Source organism: Rhineura floridana, chromosome 6 (assembly GCF_030035675.1).
Source record: "Rhineura floridana isolate rRhiFlo1 chromosome 6, rRhiFlo1.hap2, whole genome shotgun sequence".
NCBI lineage: Eukaryota > Metazoa > Chordata > Lepidosauria > Squamata > Rhineuridae > Rhineura > Rhineura floridana.
This window is the reverse complement of record NC_084485.1, coordinates 154,979,455-155,001,557: the sequence shown is the minus strand read 5'-3', so window position 1 is coordinate 155,001,557 and position 22,103 is coordinate 154,979,455. Positions and strand designations below refer to the sequence as shown.

The following is a 22,103-nucleotide window of genomic DNA, read 5'->3' as shown; positions in this document are numbered from 1 at the left end:
AAAATATATAAGATAAAACAATTAATCAACCATAGCTACAATTAAATTAAAATCAATCAATTCATAGCTACCAAACCTGGACCAGCCTTCTCCAACCTGGTGCCCTTTAGATGTTTTGGACTACAACTCCTATCACCAAGCCAAAGGTGAGGGATGAAGACAGATGTAGTCCAAACCATCTGGAGGGCACCAGGTTGAGGAAAGCTGACCTAGAACTACCAGCAGCAACAGAGAGATGAAATGATACAGACTCAAGTTCAAAAACCATTAAAGGGATGATGAAAGACATGCATCAATTGCCAAGGCACAAAAAGAGATTTATTCTGGAAACAAGTTCTACAGTACTGGATCCACCACTGAAAACTCACTTTCAGCATTGGAGGCCCTTGCAAAAATAGTTCTCCAGATGAACCAACTATACATTAATATTATATTGGAGAAGATGCTTTTTTCTAAGGCATCCCAGACTCGAGCTGTTTGGGACTTAATAAAGCAAAACTGATACTTTGAACTTAGCTCAGAAACCAACTGGTAGTATTGCAGCTCAAAAGGAATTGGTGTTCTATATAATCTCGGGGCTGCTCCAGCTAAGAATTAGGCTGCCCATGTGGAACCAATTGAAGGACAGCCACAAGTTCAGCATGCTTCAAGTTAGGCTAGGCTTTTAGTCTCCTGAAAGGGACATAGCTGATGAATCAGCTAAAGCTGAAAGAACTGCTGGGTATATGAAGGGGAGGGGCTGCCTGAGGCAGCACCTCGGCGTTGTGCAAAGTGCGACGCTAAGTGTGTACTTAGCGTCGCACTTGGAGTCGTCTTGGAGAAAGAAGACAATGGAAGAAATGTTCATAATGATATTATTTACAGAACATGGTGGTCAGGTGTGGAGAAGCACAATGGAAAATTAGAGGACACTTGACCTCCATGACATCCTTATGATGAAGACAAAAGAGGTGATGCCAAGAATAATTCCACATATGCTTTTAGTGTAACATTCATGGAAATTTTTAGATATATTTTTATAATTGTTATATTCTTTCTTTTTTGTTTTGTATATGATTCATTTTGTTCTCGTGTTATGTATATTGTTCAGAGATTTGTTAAGTTATGTTTACTTAAAATGTGAACTATTGTTTTTCTTATTACGTATGTAGAATTTATATTGATTTTTTTTGTTGTAAACCGCCCAGAGAGCTTCGGCTATGGGGCGGTATACAAATGTAATCTATAAATAAACTAACTAACTAACTAAATAAATAAACGTACTCCTGTCTATGGCAGTCACTTGCATATCTAAAAACAATGTCAAATCCAGGAGCACTTCTAAGCTATGAACCAGTTCATTAAGGCACAGTGCAATTCCATCAAGATCAGGATATCCTCCAGGTCAGCACACATCCCACATCCCACAAAACCAGTATCTACACCTTTTCTGGATTAAGTTTAAATTTGTTCACCCTGTGAGAGTTCCAAGAGAATTAAAAGGATCACACTCCCCCTGCCTCTCCCCCAGTATTTATTAGGACAAATAAGGCAGTTTCTGTTGGAAGCCCTAGCTAGAAGCCAGATTTAAATTGATCTATAGAGTAAAAAGCACCATTATTCAAGTTATAACACTGGGATTGGAAAGAAGGGCCAGGTATCTAATAACTAATGACGGATTCCCTCTGTGGATAAATTTATGCAAACACTAACAGGCAAAATGCTTAGCAACTGTCTGTTAGCCACTTTGCTAAAGGCACTTTAGCACAGGTACTTTTCCAATAAAACAGACTATGAATGACAAGGCTCCTGGACATCAGGACCATTAACAAAGATGACACACCAAATGCTAAAGACTTAATCTATTACTTATTTGTATAAAGCCAAGAGGAGTATTACTTGGTGTTAATGAGCAGCTTTCCTCCAGGGCATCTACACTGTTGTCATCAACCTAATTAAATGGGTGTGCTTGTTTAGGAAAGAATTTGATGTATCACTTGGCCAAAAATGCAATTACTCATTTTACCACTGGATTTTCCTGGGAGCTTCACCTTATATGGTACCTTGTTAGGTTGTATTGCCCTGCGCAGGTTTTCCATCCACTTGTCTCTTTCGGCAGCAGAAGAGCAGCTGAAGCATTTACTGCCACTGGAATAAGTTACCTAGGACATATTTAAAAAAAATAGGATTGACTAATCTTAGAATTGAGAGAGCAATTTACACAAGAAAGGGAGGGGCATGGATATCTTGAATTATCTTACAACCAACAATCCTAGAATACTTGCCAATACTAAATTAAGCAAACAGAATAAGAGTGCATATGTATACACCAGAATGTACAGATAATGAATGACAGTTTATTCGACCATATGGTCAGTAAAATACATTAGAAAATTTAAACATAACAGTTATACATTGATGACAATTTTAATAGAATCAATGAAATATTTTTTTTAAAATAGAAATCAGTTAAAACAATATAAAAATAGATTATATTTCATAGTATTATTCATCCTATTAGATCATGTATTCAGCTAGGAGAGCTTTTTAAAATGTTGGATCTGAGTTTTTGAACAGCAACGCTATATTTTGCAACCTGGGTTGTTATAATGGGAATGTATCTTCGAGAAGATATTGCAACCAAAAGCGTTCGGATTTATGTTGAAAAGTGGACAGAAGGGGAATAATCAATTGATGTCTTAATGGATTATAAAAAGGACAGTAGAAAAGTACATGTGTGTTATTTTCAGGTACATCTTCCCCACAAGGACATACTCTATTTTTGTATGGAATTTTAGTGAACCTACCCTCCATAACAGCCGACGGTAGGATATCCAATCTGATCTGGGAAAAAGCTTTACGATATTTGGGAATCTCTAGATTTAGTAAGTATGGCATTGGGGTGAAAAATGTGGGGTTATGTCTTTGGTTTCTGATTAGTAACAAATGTTGCTGGTGGTCAATATCTTTCAGGCGTTGGCGTATATTATTTATAGATGCTTGGTATCCCATGGTGAAGATAAGTTGAGGTGAAAAACCTATCGTTGTGAGTTTATCTACCACGAGATCTGCCCATAAAGATTTAAAATGGTCATTTAGAATATCTGGAGTAAAACCAATAGGGTTAAAATTAAGTTTTCAAAGTGTTGGTATTAACCTATAAAGCCTTATACGGTGCGGGACCACGATACCTTGCGGAACGCCTCTTCCGATATGAACCGGCCCGTGCACTACGTTCTGCTACGAAGGCCCTCCTCCGGGTTCCAACTCACAGGGAGGCCCGGAGGGTGATGACAAGATCTAGGGCCTTCTCAGTGGTGGCCCCCGAACTATGGAACAGTCTCCCCGAGGAAGTACGCCTGGCGCCGACTCTGCTCTCCTTCCGGCGCCAGGTCAAAACCTTCCTATTCTCTGAAGCATTTTAAGTTACACTGATTTACTTTTTAAAATGTTTATTGTATTGGATTGATGATTGTATTTTAGTATTATTTTGTTATTCATTGTATTTTTATGCTATTTTATGTTCACCGCCCAGAGAGCTATTGCTAGTCGGGCGGTATATAAATTTAATAAATAAATAAATAAGTTTTAACCAAACATTAATTCTTGAAAGCCATATTCTGGTTTCAATTGATTGCACCCCAGCTTCCAATCTAAGAATGTTGTTGGAAATACATGTTGGAATTGCCATTATGGATCTCAAGAAGATGGTCTGGATCGCTTCAAACTCTTTAAAGCTCAGATTCTTATTTACCTGAGAGCCGTAAATTAATTGTGCTATTATTTTAGCATTAAAGATTTTAATGGCCGGCAGGAAAGATTGTCCGCCAGTAGAGAAGTAGAAAGCAAGCAGTGCTTTCATCGTTCTCTCAGCATTGGAAATCATAAGTTTGTTATGCATGTGACAATTACCTGACGCTTGTATGACATACCCCAGATATTTGAAAGAATTAACTTGTTCGATTTCATTTCCTTGTATTCGCCAATGATGATTGGTTTTTTTCCTAGTAAAAGCTATTATTTTAGTCTTTTGATAGTTTATTGTCAGTGACTCCGTGTGACAATAAGTTGCTAATTTGGCAAGAAGTCTCTTCAGATCGATTGGGGTTCTCGATATTAGAGCAATATCGTCCGCGTATAGAAGGATGTTTCTCGATTTTTTGGCTAATATGGGAGGGTGCGTAGCTGTTGTTGAAAGATTATGTACAATATCGTTAATATATATATTAAACAATACTGGAGCTAACACACATCCCTGTTTAACCCCTTTAAATGTTGGAACAGGGTTAGTTAAATGTCCATTAGTATTGCATCTTATTTCCATGAAGGTATTGTTATAAAGGCCCTGTATTAAGGTAATAAGGCGGTTATCCATGCCTAGATGGTTTAATTTTGACCAAAGACGGGGGCGAGATATTGAATCAAATGCGGCCTTCAGATCTATAAAGGCCGCATAAAGGGTTCCTCCTTTTCTGACTGCGTATTTATCAATTAAGTGTTGAAGTACAAGTATGTGGTCAAAGATTTATCTTTTTGATCGAAAACCAGCTTGTTCATCCACTAAAATATCGTTCTGCTCAATCCAGTCGTTCAGTTTTATATGGAGATGGGCTGCATAGAGTTTACTAATTATGTTAAGTAAACTAATCGGCCTATAATTGGACGGGTCGTTTATCGAACCTTTTTTATAAATAGGTACGATTGTAGCCAATCCCCAATCTTTCGGTATCATTAATGTAGAATCGATATATGTGAACAATGAAGCCAGAACGGGAGCCCACCAATTTACATTCGTTTTAAAGACCTCAGGGGGGATATTGTCTGGTCCAGGAGCTTTATTAGACCTCAATTTAGAGATCAGATAGATAATTTCCTGTTTAGAGACTGGGGACCACTTCTGTAAAGACTCATTTAGTGGGTAAAGTGATGAGTTTAGGTCAATTTGGTCCAAGTATAAGTTATAGAAATATGATTCCCAGACAGATGCTGGTATATTTATGGAATTGTGGTATTGAGATTTTGGCCAATGAGATAAACATAAACTCATTGATTACTGTGTTCACGTATTAGGTTTTCAGCAATTTGAATTTTTTTTTAAAAAAAAAAGTAGGGGAATTTATTGATTTATTTATTGCACTTGTATACCGCCCCATAGCCGAAGCTGTCTGGGCGGTTTACAGCAATCAAAAACATAAAACAAATACACAATTTAAAAACATATTTTAAAAACAATTTAAAACACAATTTTAAAATTCAAAACAATATAAAAACAATTTAAAAACACATACTAAAATGCCTGGGAGAAGAGGAAAGTCTTGACCTGGCGCCGAAAAGATAACAGTGTTGGCGCCAGGTGCACCTCGTCAGGCAGATCATTCCATAATTGAAAGAAGAAAGTGCATGGACATCAGGAGGAAACAGGGTCCATACATCAAATTTGTGAAAATGTGTATTGTCCAATTCACAAGCATAGAATATTTCATAAAACAAGGCCCCTCTAAGCTTCTCTCCAGAAGCAAAAGAACTAGAAACATCCTTCTAAAAACACACACAGAATGCTGACATTCCCAGGTGCTAGGTTTTGCACTAGACATCTGATTAGAGTATTACATGACAAGGAGTGTCAAAAATGACAAAAGCCCAAAATTAAAAGAGAGTGTAAAACAATTTGGAAAAGAGAATGAACAAATCAGAAAAGGAAATATAAGAAATCCCCAGAACTCAGGGTAAGACTGTCTGTTCTGCATAACTACGTTACAGAAAACTACAACGGCTCCAGGTGTCACTGCCAAGTGAGATACAGTGGGCAAGCACAAGGAGCAGGACCTTTTTGGTAGTAGCATCTGCTTTGTGGAATGCCCTCCCTGGGCGGTTTGCCAGGCTCTGACACTTTATTCCTTCATGCATCTGGCCAATACTTGGCTATTGTAGCAGACCTTTAGCCAATTAGAGTTCTTTGCTTTAGAGCTGTTGCCTCCATGATTGATGTAGGTTTTTTTGGGGGGGTGGGGCGGGTTGGTAGTTTTATGTTGGATTTTTTACTATGCATTGGATGTTTTACTATGTCAGCTGATGAGTTCACTTTGTGAAAGGAAATTAAAAGTAAAAATAGCCAAATGCGGATCTGATTAATTTTATCTGCAAAAATTATTGTACAGAGAGTGGGCTTATCTTCTCCCTTTGCTGGGTTTCTTTTAAATTTCCTACAGATTAGAACATGGTGATTGTTTCCTTTTTATGTGATAGACAAGCAACACCCACGATCCTAGTCACTCTAAAATTAATTTTAAATACCAAACTTGAGGAGCAAAGCGACCATACTAACTAAACGGCTATACAAGTAGAAACGCCTACATAATTGTTTGCTTGTTCTGCAAGAATCACTCCATGCAGCAGGAAACCCAGGTTTGTCAGAGCTATTTATATGAAATGAAGGAAGCTTGAAGCAAACCAAAACATGTTTCCCTCTAATGGAATGCTAATATAAAGTATGTCATAATAGTTCTTGCAAGTTTTCCTCCAAAGAAACAAAGTTGCCAGGACAGCCTCCTAGACAAGCAAGAACAGACCAATGTTTGTATGAGAGTTTTTATATTTGGCTATACTTTATGTCTATGAGATTGCACATGCACACGCAGGACACAGACTGGGAAATATTTTTAAAGAACTATGAAGTCTAATAACATGCCAATATGTAAAATATATTGAAAGATTTTGCCTGATGAAGAGTATTGTTACGTTATAGCACTTGCACAGGTTGTCAGTGGACAATGTGGTGCTAGGCTAATACAGCACTACTTCTAAATCCGTTCATCACAACTCAGAGGTAGACAATAATATGGCACCCCTTGGGGAAATTTCGAGCACCCAAGGACAGCTGAGAATACTGGCTCTCTTTTAAAAGCAGCACATATTGTGAGCCAGCATGGCAAGAGACATTTCTCAATATATACAATTACAACTAAAGCAATAGTTCCCAAACTTTTTTGCCCCATGGACCACTTGAAAATTGCTGAGGAACTTGGCAGACCATTTAATGATTTTGTCTGCGTGTTGTAGCAGTTTTGATGCACTGTGCTAGATGTATGATTTTCAATATAGTCTTATTGCTTCCTTTATTTCTTGTATTGTATTTTATTGTATTATTGTTTGGATCCCACATTACGATATAAAACGCAATAATAATTAATAAAAAGTAATATAAAAAATAAAAGAAGCAATAAAAATTCAGTGAGAAATCAATATGAATATTGGATGTGCTGTGCCTGCCATTCACAGCAGCTGCTCCTGCTGTTTTTCACAGACACACTGTGGATCACCTGAATGAACATCACGGACCACAGTTTGCATGAAAGGATCGTATACAAGCAGGCAAGAAAAAAAGAAATCAAATTTACTAGTTTTTTAACTTCTGTGAGGCCCATTTATCAGGTTTGTTCAAATGCTACCTCCAGTTTTACCCATTTTTAGTTCTCTTGCCTTTTAAGATTATCATCCTAGCGAGGTCCTGCCGCAGGAACCTCCTCCTTAAGGGGTTAAGGAGGCAGTGACATTTTATGATAGTAGCACAACTGTGGAATGGGCTCTCTTCACGGAGGCTAGCCACTTTAGAAGTCTGCCAAACTATGTATGTTCCTCCAAGTCTGTTAAGCAGAGACAATTTCAAGGCGTTCTTACTGCTGCTATTTTAGTTATTTGTTTTGATTAATTGGTTGTACAAATTAATAAAAATTATTTTGTAATTACGTAAGTCCTGTTTTGAGCTAAAGAGCAGGATATAGGACCAGGGAGACCAGGGTTAAAATCCGCACTCAGCTATGAAGTTTGCTAGGGGACCTTAGGCCAGTCACTGTCTCTCAACCTAGCCTACCTCACAGGATTGTTGTGAGGATAATATGGGAAGGGGGAGAACCATGTACACCACCTTGTTCCTTGGAAAAAATGTGAGATATGAATGAACTCACAAGTTATAAAAAAATATTGTCAAATAGATGAAATGTGTCTATAGAACACAACTGGGCATTTGCCAAATATTCAAAAGGGTAGGCAAATCATGATTAGTGATGGAAGCCAAGTTCAAATTAGAGGGAGACTGGAATACTAAAACCACCCTAGTTCAAAATATTTCGCTACAATACAAGGCAAGTCCAGACCCTTCCAAATTTGGCCCTAGGCTTATATGCTGTTTATCAGCTGTCTCTTCACTACAACCAGCCCTTCCCTTCTTCCAAGCTAATTTCTAGGTAGGAAAGATGGAGTAATGTCAGGCTCTCTTTTTTCCTTATTTCTAGAACGTAGAAACAGCAGTGCCCTGGGCATAAGAAGCCCTGGACTACATTTTCTATATTTGCACCTGGAAGGTTGCTGTTACAACATTCCAGGTGCCAGAAAATGAAGAGGACAGAGTGAGGCACAGGAGGAGGGGGAAGAAAGGAAGAGACCTTGGTGCCACTGCCCTCCCTCCAAGTAAATTTGGTGAAGGAAAAGGAGAAGTGGCTGAGCAAGATTGCCTGTTAGTTCTCTGATGGCAAACACATACAAAAAGTCTCTAGTTTCTCAAGCACTCACCAGGAAAGACTGCAAAAAGCAACTGGAAATCAAGGCAAACCCAAGCACAATTGTTCTATCGCTAATCATGACTGATACAGTCAAAATATGCAAATTAGTTTCTGGTCTGGGATTATATTGCTAATGCAGTCCTGGTGCAATGCTACATCAGCCCAATAAGATATTGCACCTTCCCAAGTTCCCTCTCTCAGATAGAAATATTTCCAGTTGCTATGCTTTCTGTTGAAGGACTGATGCCAGTAGCCACAAGGAGAATAATCTGATGATCATATAATCCACACTCTTCCAATGGTAAATTCCAGGCAACCACCAATTTGCTCATTCAGTTACGAAATTACAAAGAGTGAGATAAGCAACCAGACTGAGTCAATTAAGCAATCTATATGTATTCCTTTCTTCTATTCTTTCTCTCTCTTTTATTGTTGTTGTTGTTGTTGTTGCTGTTGTTGAAAGAAAGGGATGCACTAGTTTTTTACCTCAAAGCAGAAGTCTTGTCCCAGTATACTGCTATGAAGTGGCTTGACGAAAACTCGCTCTTCTGTCCCAAGATCTAGTGTCTCTACAGCACTGCCTGGACTCAGTAAAGATTCATGAGAACGAGACTCTTTCAGTTTTGGTAAGCCACGGGACCTGTGCAAAGACCAAAGGAAGTGGAAATAAGACACCATTAAAAGAAAAGAAAAGAAGCCAATTCAATAAAACAGGGTTTTCTTTAAAGTACCTTTTAAGGTGCTTCACTCCAGTTGTTGGTTTTAGAAATAAGATACCCCTGACAAATGCCAGACAAGATTTGGCAGATCCAGAAACTCAGAAGTATTTGGCTTTTTGGCAGTACTGTATATAGTCTTGACAATTGGCTTTATAACGTTAACAAAAATTAATACATATAATGACATCTCAAACAAATGCTGCTTACTTTACAGAATCCAAAATTCTGCTAGTAACATCCTTGCTGAATCATTGAATCGCATCTCCTGAGGAGCTGCATGTATTTCATCCAACTACAAAGTGAAAATGATACCTCTAAATTGAAGGATTTCTTGCCCCTAATTCATGAATGTGTCTTATAAAGCAAGAAAAAGGCTGTTCTGGAAAGCAAATGTCTATTTTATTTATTTTTTATATCCAGACCATCCTCTAAATGACTCAAGGCAATATTTGCCATTTCATCCTTACAACAATTTTATGACATAGGGTTGACTGAAAGTTAGTGACTGGCTCAAGGTCACTCAGGAAACCAGCAGAAATATGAACCTAGAGCTCTTTGACCCAAGCTTAACACTATGTCCTATACTATGCCAACATCCTGGTTCGGTTCTTCCCTCTTCCAAAAAAGAAGGGCAAATTTAACACACCTTATTTTGTTTTCCTGACGTACAGAATTGTCACACCTTTACTGAAATTGATAACCAAACTCAAATCTAAAATAATATCCATGACAAGAGAAACAGGCATTCATTGTTATCATCATACTGGCTTCTGGCTCTTTCAATTAAAAAAACCCTGCTTCTTTGGATCAAGAGCAGAATTCAGCCTTACAGTTTCTCTACAGTTTCTGCCACCTTCATAGGTAATGGTGGACTGAGGCATTCCTTGACATTGTGTGTCTGTTAGATGGACTTCTTCCACCCAGGTAAGCAAGCCAGATTTTTAACTACCACACCCTCTTGTCTACTCCTTGGATATCATCATCATAGTTTATTTTTATATAGAATACTTTTTTTTTAGAAAACAAATTTTCAAGTAATAAAACTAATCTACCATAAAACACACAACAATCAAAAATCATTTCAAAACCAACTAAAGCAAGCTGCAGTCGGCAATATTTGGTAACTTGCTCCATGAGTCCCTTGCAAGACCCATGTATTCACAAGATGGCACAAAGAACACACATGCAATGGCTAGGTGAGCCTCAATCCCAACACTGGTACGTGACACTTTACTAATCCATACTACAACTGATGTAAGAATTAATTCCACTGACCTAACTGAGCTGCAAATGCCTTACTTATACAGAAATTTCTTATTTCAACTTTTTAAAGTTCTGCTTCTGACTGAACCTTTGATTGTATTTTTCTGAATATTAGCCACAGTTAAATGTTAAAGCACCAATGGCATTAATTGAGGTTAAAGCTGAGCGTTTCAGCTTAACCAGGACTCACTCAGTGTGGTATAGTGGTACAAACCTCCAGTCAGCTATGAAGCATACTAGGTGATCTTTGGCCAATCATTTTCTTTTTCTCTCTGCCTAACCTACCTTGCAAAAGGTAGATCCTCCGTGGTGCAGAGTGGTAAGCGGCGGTAACGCAGCCGAAGCTCTGCTCATGGCCGGAGTTCGATTCCAACGAAAGGAGGAAGTCGAATCTCCAGTAAAAGGGGTCGAGGTCCACTCAGCCTTCCATCCATCCGTGGTCAGTAAAATGAGTACCCGGCATATGCCGGGGGGTAAAGAAAGGCCGGGGAAGGAACTGGCAATCCCACCCCATATATACGGTCTGCCTAGTAAACGTCGCAAGACGTCACCCTAAGAGTCGGAAACGACTCACACTACAAGTGCAGGGACGCCTTTACCTTTTTTTAACCTACTTTGCAAAAGGTTATTGCAAGGATAAAATTTGGGGTGAGGGGGAGAGATCACGTACATCACCCTGAGTTCCTTGGAGGAAAGATGGAATACAAATGTAATAAAGGAAAATAATGCTAGCACTGGTAATTTGCAGTCCAGAAAGGAAGGAGGGGAGGCATGGAGGGAGTGTGTAATCCTACAGTTTGCTCCTGATTGCTTAGCCATAGTTAATGTGTGCACTGACCTGTGTAAGAAATTTGAAACACATACACACACACCTAGACAAATCTGTACAGTTTTAACTGGGGGGAAAATACAAAGCAAGAATTTTTTTTGCAACCCATTCTTCCTATCTTGCAGGGTTGCCACTTTTTTGGGGTACTGCTCCTATGCCTTTGAACATCAGTTCCCATTGCTACTTCTTCCTGCCAGGTAAATTTACTTGCTTGATTTCCAGGTGTCAAGCACTCAGAAGGCATAGGAGCAGGAGCAGCAAAAGGAAAAAAGGACAAAAGGGAGCAGCGCTACTCCCCACCTTCAAATCTTGAATGGAAACACGACTTGAGCAGCAATGCGTATGAGAATGCCCTTGGTGACTGAAGAGTTTGCTTTGCTTCCCTCCTCCTGCCTGGGATCAACAATCCTGGTGCAGTAATCCTTAAAAAGATAAATTGCTGACATTTAAATTTACCCAAAATATAATACAGATAAAGGGGGGAAAAGGACCCTGAGGTGTCTTCGCAAGGAAACAAAAAGTTTTCAGATGCAAGATGACAACCTGTTTTGTCTGCAGTCTGCTTCATTCTAATAGCTGCTGGTACCACTGCAAAACTAAAACTTCAACCGTGTAGATTTCATCACCACCTGTGATTAGACAAAGTATATCTAAAATATTAGCTTAAAAAAGCCAATCCAACAAATTTCTCTAGTTTGAGTATATGTAGTCTAAGCCCTGCTGAGGCAGTCCTTTCGGCCCAACTTCCAGACCTCACCCCCAAGGTAACAAATAGTTTAGACTTAAGGTCAAGAAGCAACATCTATTCAATCTCGAGTTTACACCAGAGGGAGATTTTGAGGAATAGCCAAAGGAACAGGCATATTACTATAAAGCACAACTTTTTAATAACACAACTAGCTGTATTACTAATTTCCCACATATAACAACTAATTCTGATAAATCCAGCACACCTACATGAAGCAATTGTACAACCATCTGACCGTGCAGCCCCAAATCATAGCGGTGCCATGTGTCCTGGTACCCCCACACCTCCTCCTCTTTGGCTACATCGCAGAAAAGGAATTCCTTAGCGCAAAGGCAGCAATGGCCCAATCCAGAAGCAGGCAAGCTACAGTTGTTTCTATTCTAAAGTTTCATGGATGCACCTCTGAGAAGAGCCAGGGCTGGCAACAACTTGACAAGATGTAAACCACTCTGCCCACACAGGCTAAGGCATCACCCTCCTTCTCTTCATCTTTCACACACTGTATCCTATCCCTCAGGTGACACAAACAAGGTTCCTGGTATGTGCCTAGCTCACTCAGCCCTGGGTCCGTTGCCATGGTGCTACAGCTATAAGGAGATTAGAGGTGGAAGACAGCAGGGAAAAGCCGCAGTCAGCAGAGCTCAGGGAGCACTCTCTGCAAGCACAGTAAAGGTGACCTTTCATTGGAGAGGAGTGAGTCCCTCTCTCTCCTTTCAGCAAGTGAGCCAGACACAGCATCTGAGGGAGGGAGGGAGGGATCATGTCAGCCTTTGAATGAAGTAGTAGAATGGCACATCAGAAAAGCCATATTTATCTTGCCTCACATATGATACTTTCCCATGGGGGTCATTTAACGTATCCCACCACGCAGCCTGAATCCTCCGCCAGTATCTGCTCAGCATAGGAGGCAGACACCACTAATTATGAACTCTGAAGTGGGGTCTTGCATTTTTAGAAGAACTCATGCATATTTTTATTTATTTATTTTATTTATTTTTAAAACTTATATACCGCCCGACTAGCAATAGCTCTCTGGGCGGTGAACATAGATACAATAAAATACAATATAATACAAAACATCAGTCTAAAATCAAATTTCACAGTCTAAAAACAGCAAAGGCTAAAATCAAATTACAAACATTACAATCATTAACAAAAAATTAAAATGCCTCGGAGTAGAGAAAGGTTTTAACCTGGCGCCGAAAGGATGATAGTGTCGGCGCCAGGCGAACCTCCTCGGGGAGACTATTCCATAGTTCGGGGGCCACCACTGAGAAGGCCCTTGATCTTGTCACTGCCCTCCGGGCCTCCCTATGAGTCGGGACCCGGAGGAGGACCTTCGTAGCAGACCGTAGTGTACGAGCCGGTTCATAGCGGGAGAGGCGTTCCGACAGATATTGAGGTCCCGCGCCATATAAGGCTTTATAGGTTAATACCAACACTTTGAATTTGGCCCGGAAGCGTATTGGAAGCCAGTGCAAGCAGGCCAAAACAGGTGTTATATGGTCAGACCGCTTCGTTCTTGTTAGCAGTCTGGCCGCCGCATTTTGCACCAGCTGTAGCTTCCGAACCGTCTTCAGAGGTAGCCCTACGTAGAGCGCATTACAGTAATCCAAACGTGAGGTTACCAGAGCATGTACTACTGATGTAAGATCCTCCTTACTCAGGTAGGGACGTAGCTGGGCTACCAATCGAAGTTGGTAGAACGCATTCCGTGCCACAGAGGCTACATGAGCCTCAAGTGACAGGGAAGAGTCTAGAACGACTCCCAGACTACGAACCTGTTCCTTTAGGGGGAGTGTAACCCCATCCAGTGTAACCCCATTACGTGCCAGGTAAGGAGAACGCGGCCCAGACATGTAGTGGCTGTGCCGCGTTCTGGTCCTTCTCATACCCGCAGGGTTGTTGGTTGTCCTATCAGCCAACTCTCAGATCTCCAGTTGCTGCTTTTTAATGCCAGATCGGTACATAATAAAACCTCCCTCGTCCATGATTTGATTGTGGATGAGGTGGCCGATCTGGCATGTATAACCGAGACCTGGGTGGGCGAACAGGGAGGAGTTAGTCTGTCCCAGCTCTGCCCACCGGGGTATCTGGTTCAGCATCATGGTAGATCTGAGGGTCGGGGAGGGGGGGTCGCTGTGGTCTATAAGAGTTCCATCTCACTCACCAAGCACCATGTCCATGCAATCACTGGTCTGGAGTGTTTGCACCTTGTGCTGGGCCAGAGGGACAGACTGGGAATCCTTTTGGTGTACCGCCCACCTTGCTGCCCAATGGCTTCCCTAACTGAGCTGACGGAAGTGGTCTCGGAGATACTGTTGAGATCCCCCAGACTATTAGTACTGGGAGATCTCAACATTCATGCTGAGGCTACTTTGTCTGGGGCAGCTCAGGACTTCATGGCCGCCATGACAACCATGGGGCTGTCTCAATATGTTAGTGGCCCAACACATACATCGGGGCATACTCTTGACCTGGTCTTTGCTACTGGACATGGGGATAGTGATCTGGATGTGGGGAGTTTTACATCTCTCCCGTTGTCATGGACAGATCATTGCTTGCTGAAGTTTAGACTTTCAGTAGCCTTTTCCCTCTGCAAGGGTGGGGGACCTATTAAATTGGTCGGCCCCCGGAGACTAATGAATTCTGAAGGTTTTCAAAAGGCTCTGGGGTTTTTTCCGGCTGATAAGACTGGCGCTCCTGTCGCAGCCCTGGTCGATCTGTGGAATACAGAGATGACCCGGGCTGTTGACACGATCGCTCCTGCGCGCCCTCTCCTATGTAGAGCTCATACAGCTCCTTGGTATACTCTGGAGCTGAGAGTGATGAAACAAGACAGGAGGCGGCTTGAGCGGAGATGGAGACGAACTCCCGACGAATGCAATTATGAGCTGGTTCGTGCTTCTACTAAGCTCTATGTAGGAGCGGTGAGGGCGGCAAAAAAACAACATTTCGCCGCCACTATTCAGTCATCGCTCTCACGCCCACGGGAGCTTTTTAAAGTGGTTCGTGGCCTACTTCATCCAGGCCTACAAGATACAGCAGATACATCGGTAGCTCGATGTAATAAATTTGCTGAACACTTCCAGCATAAGATCTCATGCATTCGCCGGGACTTAGACTCCTATTTAATAGCAGTTAATCCTACTGAGGTGTCCAGAGCACAGTCTTGTCATGTTTTGTTGGATGAGTTTCAGTTGGTTCAGTTCGAGGACGTGGACAATGTGCTTGGGCAGGTTCGTGCGACCACTTCGGTACTGGATCCTTGCCCCTCTTGGCTAATTAAAACTAGCAAGGAAGGAACAGCTGGCTGGGCCAAGGAAGTGATTAATGCCTCTTTACGAGAGGGAGTGGTCCCTGGCTGTCTGAAAGAGGCGGCAGTGAGACCACTCCTGAAAAAACCTTCCTTGGACCCAGAGGATGTCAGCAGCTACAGACCAGTAGCCAATGTTCCGTTCCTGGGCAAGATCCTGGAACGTGTGGTTGCTGACCAGCTCCAGGCGCTATTGGATGAAACCGATTATCTAGATCCATTTCAATCGGGGTTCAGGCCTGGTTTTGGCACTGAGACTGCCTTGGTCGCCCTGTTTGATCACCTATGTCGGGAGAGAGACAGAGGGAGTGTAACTCTGTTGATTCTCCTTGATCTCTCAGCGGCTTTTGATACCATTGACCATGGTATCCTTCTGGAGAGGCTTGAGGAATTGGGAGTTGAAGGCACTGCTTGGCAGTGGTTCCGCTCCTACTTGGCGGGTTGTCTCCAGAAGATAGTGCTTGGGGAACATTGCTCGACACCGTTGGTTCTCCAATGTGGGGTCCCGCAAGGTTCGGTTCTGTCTCCCATGCTTTTTAACATTCATATGAAGCCGCTGGGGGCGGTCATCAGGAGTTTTGGAGTGCGTTGTCATCAGTATGCTGATGACACGCAGCTCTACTTCTCCTTTACATCTTCTTCAGGTGAGGCAGTCGACGTGCTGAACCGTTGCCTGGCTGCGACAATGGACTGGATGAGAACTAACAAACTGAGACTCAATCCTGACAAGACTGAGATGCTGTTGGTGGATGGTTTCTCTGATCGGATGGTGGATATATACCCTGTCCTGGATGGGGTTACACTCCCCCTAAAGGAACAGGTGCGTAGTCTGGGAGTCATCTTAGACTCTTCCCTCACACTTGAGGCTCATGTAGCCTCGGTGGCCCGGAATGCGTTCTACCAACTTCGGTTGGTAGCCCAGCTACGTCCCTATCTGAGTAAGGAGGACCTCTCATCAGTGGTACATGCTATGGTAACCTCGCGTCTGGACTACTGCAATGCGCTTTACGTAGGGCTACCTTTGAAGACGATTCGGAAGCTACAGCTAGTGCAAAATGCGGCAGCCAGACTGCTAACAAGAACTAAGCGGTCTGAGCATATAACACCTGTGCTAGCCCGTTTGTACTGGCTTCCAATATGCTTCCGGGCCAGATTCAAAGTGTTGGTACTTACCTATAAAGCCTTATATGGCGCGGGACCACGATATCTGTCGGAACGCCTCTCCCGATATGAACCAGCCCGTACACTACGGTCTACTACGAAGGCCCTCCTCCGGGTTCCGACTCATAGGGAAGCCCGGAGAGTGGTGACAAGATCTAGGGCCTTCTCAGTGGTGGCCCCCGAACTATGGAATGGTCTCCCCGAGGAGGTGCGCCTGGCGCCGACACTATCATCTTTTCGGCGCCAGGTTAAAACCTTTCTCTTCTCTGAGGCATTTTAATTCCTGTTAATTGTAAATTATTATATTTTGATTTTAGACTGTACAGTTTTGTGTACAGTTTTGTGTTATTTTTATTGTATTTTTAATGTTCACCGCCCAGAGAGCTGTTGCTAGTCGGGCGGTATATAAGCTTAATTAAATAAATAAATAAATAAATAAATCCAGGACAGGATATGTATCCACCATCTGATTGGAAAAACCATCCACCAACAGCATCTCAGTCTTATCAGGATTGAGTCTCAGTTTGTTAGTTCTCATCCAGTCCATTGTCGCGTCCAGGCAATGGTTCAGCACATTGACCGCCTCACCTGAGGAAGATGAAAAGGAGAAGTAGAGATGCGTGTCATCAGCGTACTGGTGACAACGCACTCCAAAACTCCTGATGACTGCACCCAACGGCTTCATATAGATGTTAAAAAGCATGGGAGACAAAACCGAACCCTGCGGGACCCCACACTGGAGTACCCACGGTGTCGAGCAATGTTCCCCAAGCACTATCTTCTGGAGATGGCCCGCCAAGTAGGAGCGGAACCACTGCCACGCAGTGCCTCCAACTCCCAACTGCGCAAGCCTCTCCAGAAGGATACCATGGTCGATGGTATCAAAAGCCGCTGAGAGATCAAGGAGAATCAACAGAGTTACACTCCCTCTGTCTCTCTCCCGACATAGATCATCAACAGGGCGACCAAGGCCGTCTCAGTGCCGAAACCAGGCCTGAAACCCGATTGAAATGGAACTAGATAATCGGTTTCATCCAATAGCGCCTGGAGCTGGTCAGCAACCACTCGTTCCAAGATCTTGCCGAGATATGGAACATTTGCCACTGGTCTGTAGCTGCTTTAACATGCTTTCTCCTCACATCAGCAACATACTTATTATATTACAATGGACAGTGCCTGTTTCACACTGAGTGGCTTTCCTTATGAATCAACCACCACCGCAAAACTTTCTCTCCACATCATCACAAACACATTCCAGTGGCAGTTTGAAGTGTGGTGGAGAAAGCCACAAGGCAGTGGTCAGTCTGTTTGGTTCACTGTGGCAAATAAACAGTTCAGCAGATGAGGCAGCAGTTTCCATGTGATGAGCCTTGTGCATGATGCAGAAGTTAGAAGAAAACAAAAACTTTGTAGTCAATAATGTTTTTCCATATGACTAGTGTTGGAAATGAAATGGACTGCCTTCAAGTTGACCCCGACTTATGGCGACCCTATGAATAGGGTTTTCATGGTGAGCAGTATTCAGAGGGGGTTTACAATTACCTTCCTCTGAGGCTGAGAGGCAGTGGCTGGCCCAAGGTCACCCAGTGAGCTTCATGGCTGTGTGGGGATTCGAACCCAGGTCTCCCAGGTCGTAGTCCAACACTCTAACCACTAGTGTTAAGTGGGACCAAATAAAGGCTAAGTATAGCCTAGTGCTGCCTACCTCTTAGACTGTAGGTGGGGACTTACGTAACTTAATGCTTCTCTATGCACAAACATTCCCTGCATAACAGAAAACTAGATTCAATAAACGTTTGTAGTCTGATATGCTAGTTTTCTTTGTGCAGGAAATCTTCATGCATGGAGGATTAAATTATTTGAGTCTCTACCTGCACTCTCATTGAGCCCCCACCTGCAGTCTGAAGTGGCAATTGAAGTTTATGGTTGCTATAATAAATATTTTACTTATTGGTGACGTGAGATTTATAGCTGTTTATCAGATGCTTGGGGGAGGACCCTTACGGTGAGGGGAGGGAACCTGGGGTATCTGGATCAAGATGAGAACTTCAGGCCGAGAGACAGCAAAAACCATCCAGTGAAGGTGGGGTCAAGGGGGTGGGAAGGGAAACAGGAGTGACAGGAACAGAGATGCTGAGGAGAGGCTTGCAGGGCCTAGATGATGCGGAGTAGAGCAGGAAGAATAAGGAGGCACACCCATTACATGGCTTGTTGCACAGATAAGAAATTTAAGGAAGGAGAAGTTGACATTACAGATAAGACCATGATGAAGAAGAGAAGTGAGAAGAGCTACTTGATCCAAGATGAACCCAACAAAAGAAGAGTTGCTCCATTACAGAAGGTCAGGAACTTGAATCCATCTTCCATCTTTGTTTCCAATATTATCAGCCCCATCTTGTAGGTTCAAAGGTTTCATATGTGCCTTATTGTATTTAAAACCCACTGTAATGGGAAAGCCCAGGTAATGGCTTAAAATATGCATATAACGTGCTGAAATCATTTACATGATTTACTGCGCCTTAGTAATACTGAGCCCACCCATGTAGCCGGTCATACTCTTGACCTTATATTTGTCCCAGGGGGGGAGGGTAGTGTGCTGAAGTTAGGGGTTATTTCTTCTACCCCCGTGTCATGGTCAGACCACTATCTGGTAAGGATGGATCTCTCGATGCCGCACGCCCTCCGCAGGGGTAAAGGTCCTATTAGAATGGTCCGCCCCAGGTGCCTGATGGATCCAGATGGTTTCCTGACGGCGCTTGGGGAATTGGAACCTGCTGAAGGTCGCCCGGTTGAAGCCCTGGTGATGGAGTGGAACGAGAGGATCGCCGGGGCGTTAGACCGAGTGGCTCCGAAACGTCCTCTCCCCCTGAATAGAACTCAAGTAGCACCATGGTATACACCACGGTTGCATGCTTTGAAGCAGGAGGTGAGACGACTAGAGCGCCGGTGGAGGAAATCGCACTCCGAAGATGCTCGGACACAGGTTAGAGCAGCAATAGCTGCCTACCAGGTGGCGGTAAGGGCAGCAAAGAGGGTGTTCTTTGCTGCCTCTATTGCATCAGCAGAGTGCTGTCCCAGGAGGTTGTTCCAGGTGGTCCAAAGCCTGGTCGGTCCAGTTGCTCAGGAACCCTTGGAACAGTCTAAGGCCTCCTGTGACAAATTGGCAAAGCACTTTGCTGATAAAATCTAACACCTGAGGAGCTCGATTCCGTGCGCCGTGGATACAGTGAGTGAGCTAGAGTTAGCCAGTTGCAAACCGGTCAAATGGGATCAATTTCGGCCTCTTTCTTCTGAGGATGTGGACAAGGTGCTCTCATCTGTAAAGCCTACCACTTGTCTAAATGACCCTTGCCCATCGTGGCTCCTTATGAGCTGCAAAGAGAGATTGGGTGAGAGGATCAAGGCAATGGTTAATGCATCCCTCCAAGAGGGTGTTATGCCACTAGCCCTCAAGGAGGCTATTAAACCCATCTTAAAGAAGTCCTCCTTGGATCCCCAGATTCTAACCAACTTTCGCCCAATCTCGAACTTAGCATTCCTGGGCAAGGTCATTGAGAGGGTGGTGGTAAATCAGTTGCAGGCACACTTGGAGGAAACAGATTATCTAGATCCATACCAATCGGGTTTCAGGACTGGACATGGAACTGAAACAGCCTTGGTCGCTCTGGTTGATGATATGAGGAGGGCATTGGATAGGGGAGAATTCACCTTCCTTGTCCTCCTGGATCTCTCAGCGGCTTTTGATACCGTAGACCACGGTATCCTTTTAGATCGCCTGGAGAGTTTGGGATTGGGAGGCACGGTTTTACGGTGGTTCCATTCCTTTCTCTCTGATAGGCGCCAACAGGTAGCATTGGGTGATGAGGTTTCAGACCCTTGGCCTCTCAATTGTGGTGTGCCACAGGGTTCTATCCTCTCTCCCATGCTATTTAACATGTATGTAAAGCCGCTGGGAGCGATCATCAGGAGATTTGGGCTGCAGTGTCACCAATATGCGGATGACACTCAGCTCTATCTCTCATTTAAATCTTCACCGGAGAGGGCTGTGGAGACCATGTCCAAGTGCCTGGAATCCGTGAGTGGATGGATGGGAAGGAACAGGTTGAAGTTGAACCCTGATAAGACCGAGGTACTACTTGTGGGAGACAAGGGAAGGTTAGGAGATGTTGACCTGGTGTTTGGTGGGGTGAAGTTGCCCCTACAGGACCAGGTCCGCAGTCTCGGGGTTGTTCTTGATTCCAGGCTGTCCATGGAGGCTCAGATTTCGGCCGTGAGCCGGGCAGCTTGGTATCAATTACACCTTATACGTAGGCTGCAACCCTACCTCCCTGTTCAACAGCTCCCGCTCGTGGTACATGCCCTGGTCACCTCTCGATTGGACTACTGTAATGCGCTCTACGTGGGGTTACCCTTGAAAACGACCCGGAAATTACAACTTATACAGAATGCAACGGCGCGCTTACTTACTAACAGCCGCCGCCGGGACCACATTACGCCAGTATTATTTGATCTTCACTGGCTGCCGGTTGTTTTCCGGGCCCGATTCAAGGTGCTGGTATTAACCTTTAAAACCCTGCACGGTTTCGGCCCAGTTTACCTGAAAGAGCGCCTCCACCGCCACCAATTATGCCGCCCAACTAGATCAGCCACACAAGGCTTTCTCTCAATCCCGCCAACCAAAACAGCTAGGTTGGTGGGTACTAGGGAGAGAGCCTTTTCTGTGGTGGCCCCCACTCTCTGGAACTCCCTCCCATGTGATCTTCGACATGCCCCTTCCCTAGATGTATTCCGCAAGGCCCTGAAGACGTGGCTATTCCAACAGGCCTTTGAGGTCCTTGGGATGGGTAAATCTCCATGATTTTGTCATCTATCGTATGCTGCTAAAATAATTGTTTTATATATGTATTGATGACTGTCCAGTATTTATTTTATTTATTGTTATTAATGTGACTGCATTTGATATTATTGTATTTTATTTCATTTTAATGTACGTCGCCTAGAGTGGCTAATTGCCAGATAGGCGACACAAATTAAATATTATTATTATTATTATTATTATTACATATGCTTAGATTTGCTTAGAAGATGCTTAAGATTTATTGAAATAGTTTACAAAGTCTGCTTTATGCATAAGAGCCAAACAGTAAACAGGAGTAGTTTGAAACTGCAACCTTTTCCCCTCCATCTCCTGACTACAGCTGTAATTTTCCTGAGAAACAACTGGAATAGACAAAGTAGTATTTTCTCATGAAGTTGAGTACAGTACAAGATAATAGGTCTGGGCAGACAGCCAATGTGTCATGTAAATTGTCAATATGAAGTAAAAGGAAATCCTTATATGGGGAGGTTAAGCTGATTAGTTGAGAAAGGAAGACTCACCGGGAGCATCTGATGAGAGCCTGATGAGAAGTAGCAAAAAGCAGATAAGACCATGGGAACACATCTTCCCTCAGATAAAAAAGTGTATAAAAAGCCAGGTTTTATAGTACTCAGGGCCCCTTAGCTCTGCTAGAGTGGGGTGGGGGGTCAA

The 22,103-nt window shown here is 43.0% G+C and overlaps 1 protein-coding gene across 8 annotated transcripts in view; it reads right to left on the bottom strand.

Annotated features, from left to right (window-relative positions):
• RASAL2 (RAS protein activator like 2) overlaps positions 1-22,103 on the bottom strand; it is a 340,966-nt gene that overhangs the window by 60,746 nt on the left and 258,117 nt on the right. For 5 of the 8 annotated variants that reach the window (XM_061634211.1, XM_061634205.1, XM_061634206.1 and 2 more), the window contains exons 6-7: positions 9,024-9,177; positions 2,043-2,141 (exon numbers count right to left, since the gene is read on the bottom strand). In XM_061634211.1, coding sequence (XP_061490195.1) covers positions 2,043-2,141; positions 9,024-9,177 — 253 coding nt within the window. Of the gene's footprint in view, positions 1-2,030; positions 2,142-9,023; positions 9,178-22,103 lie in introns of all 8 variants that reach the window. The other 3 variants (XM_061634210.1, XM_061634207.1, XM_061634212.1) reach the window with 1 other exon arrangement.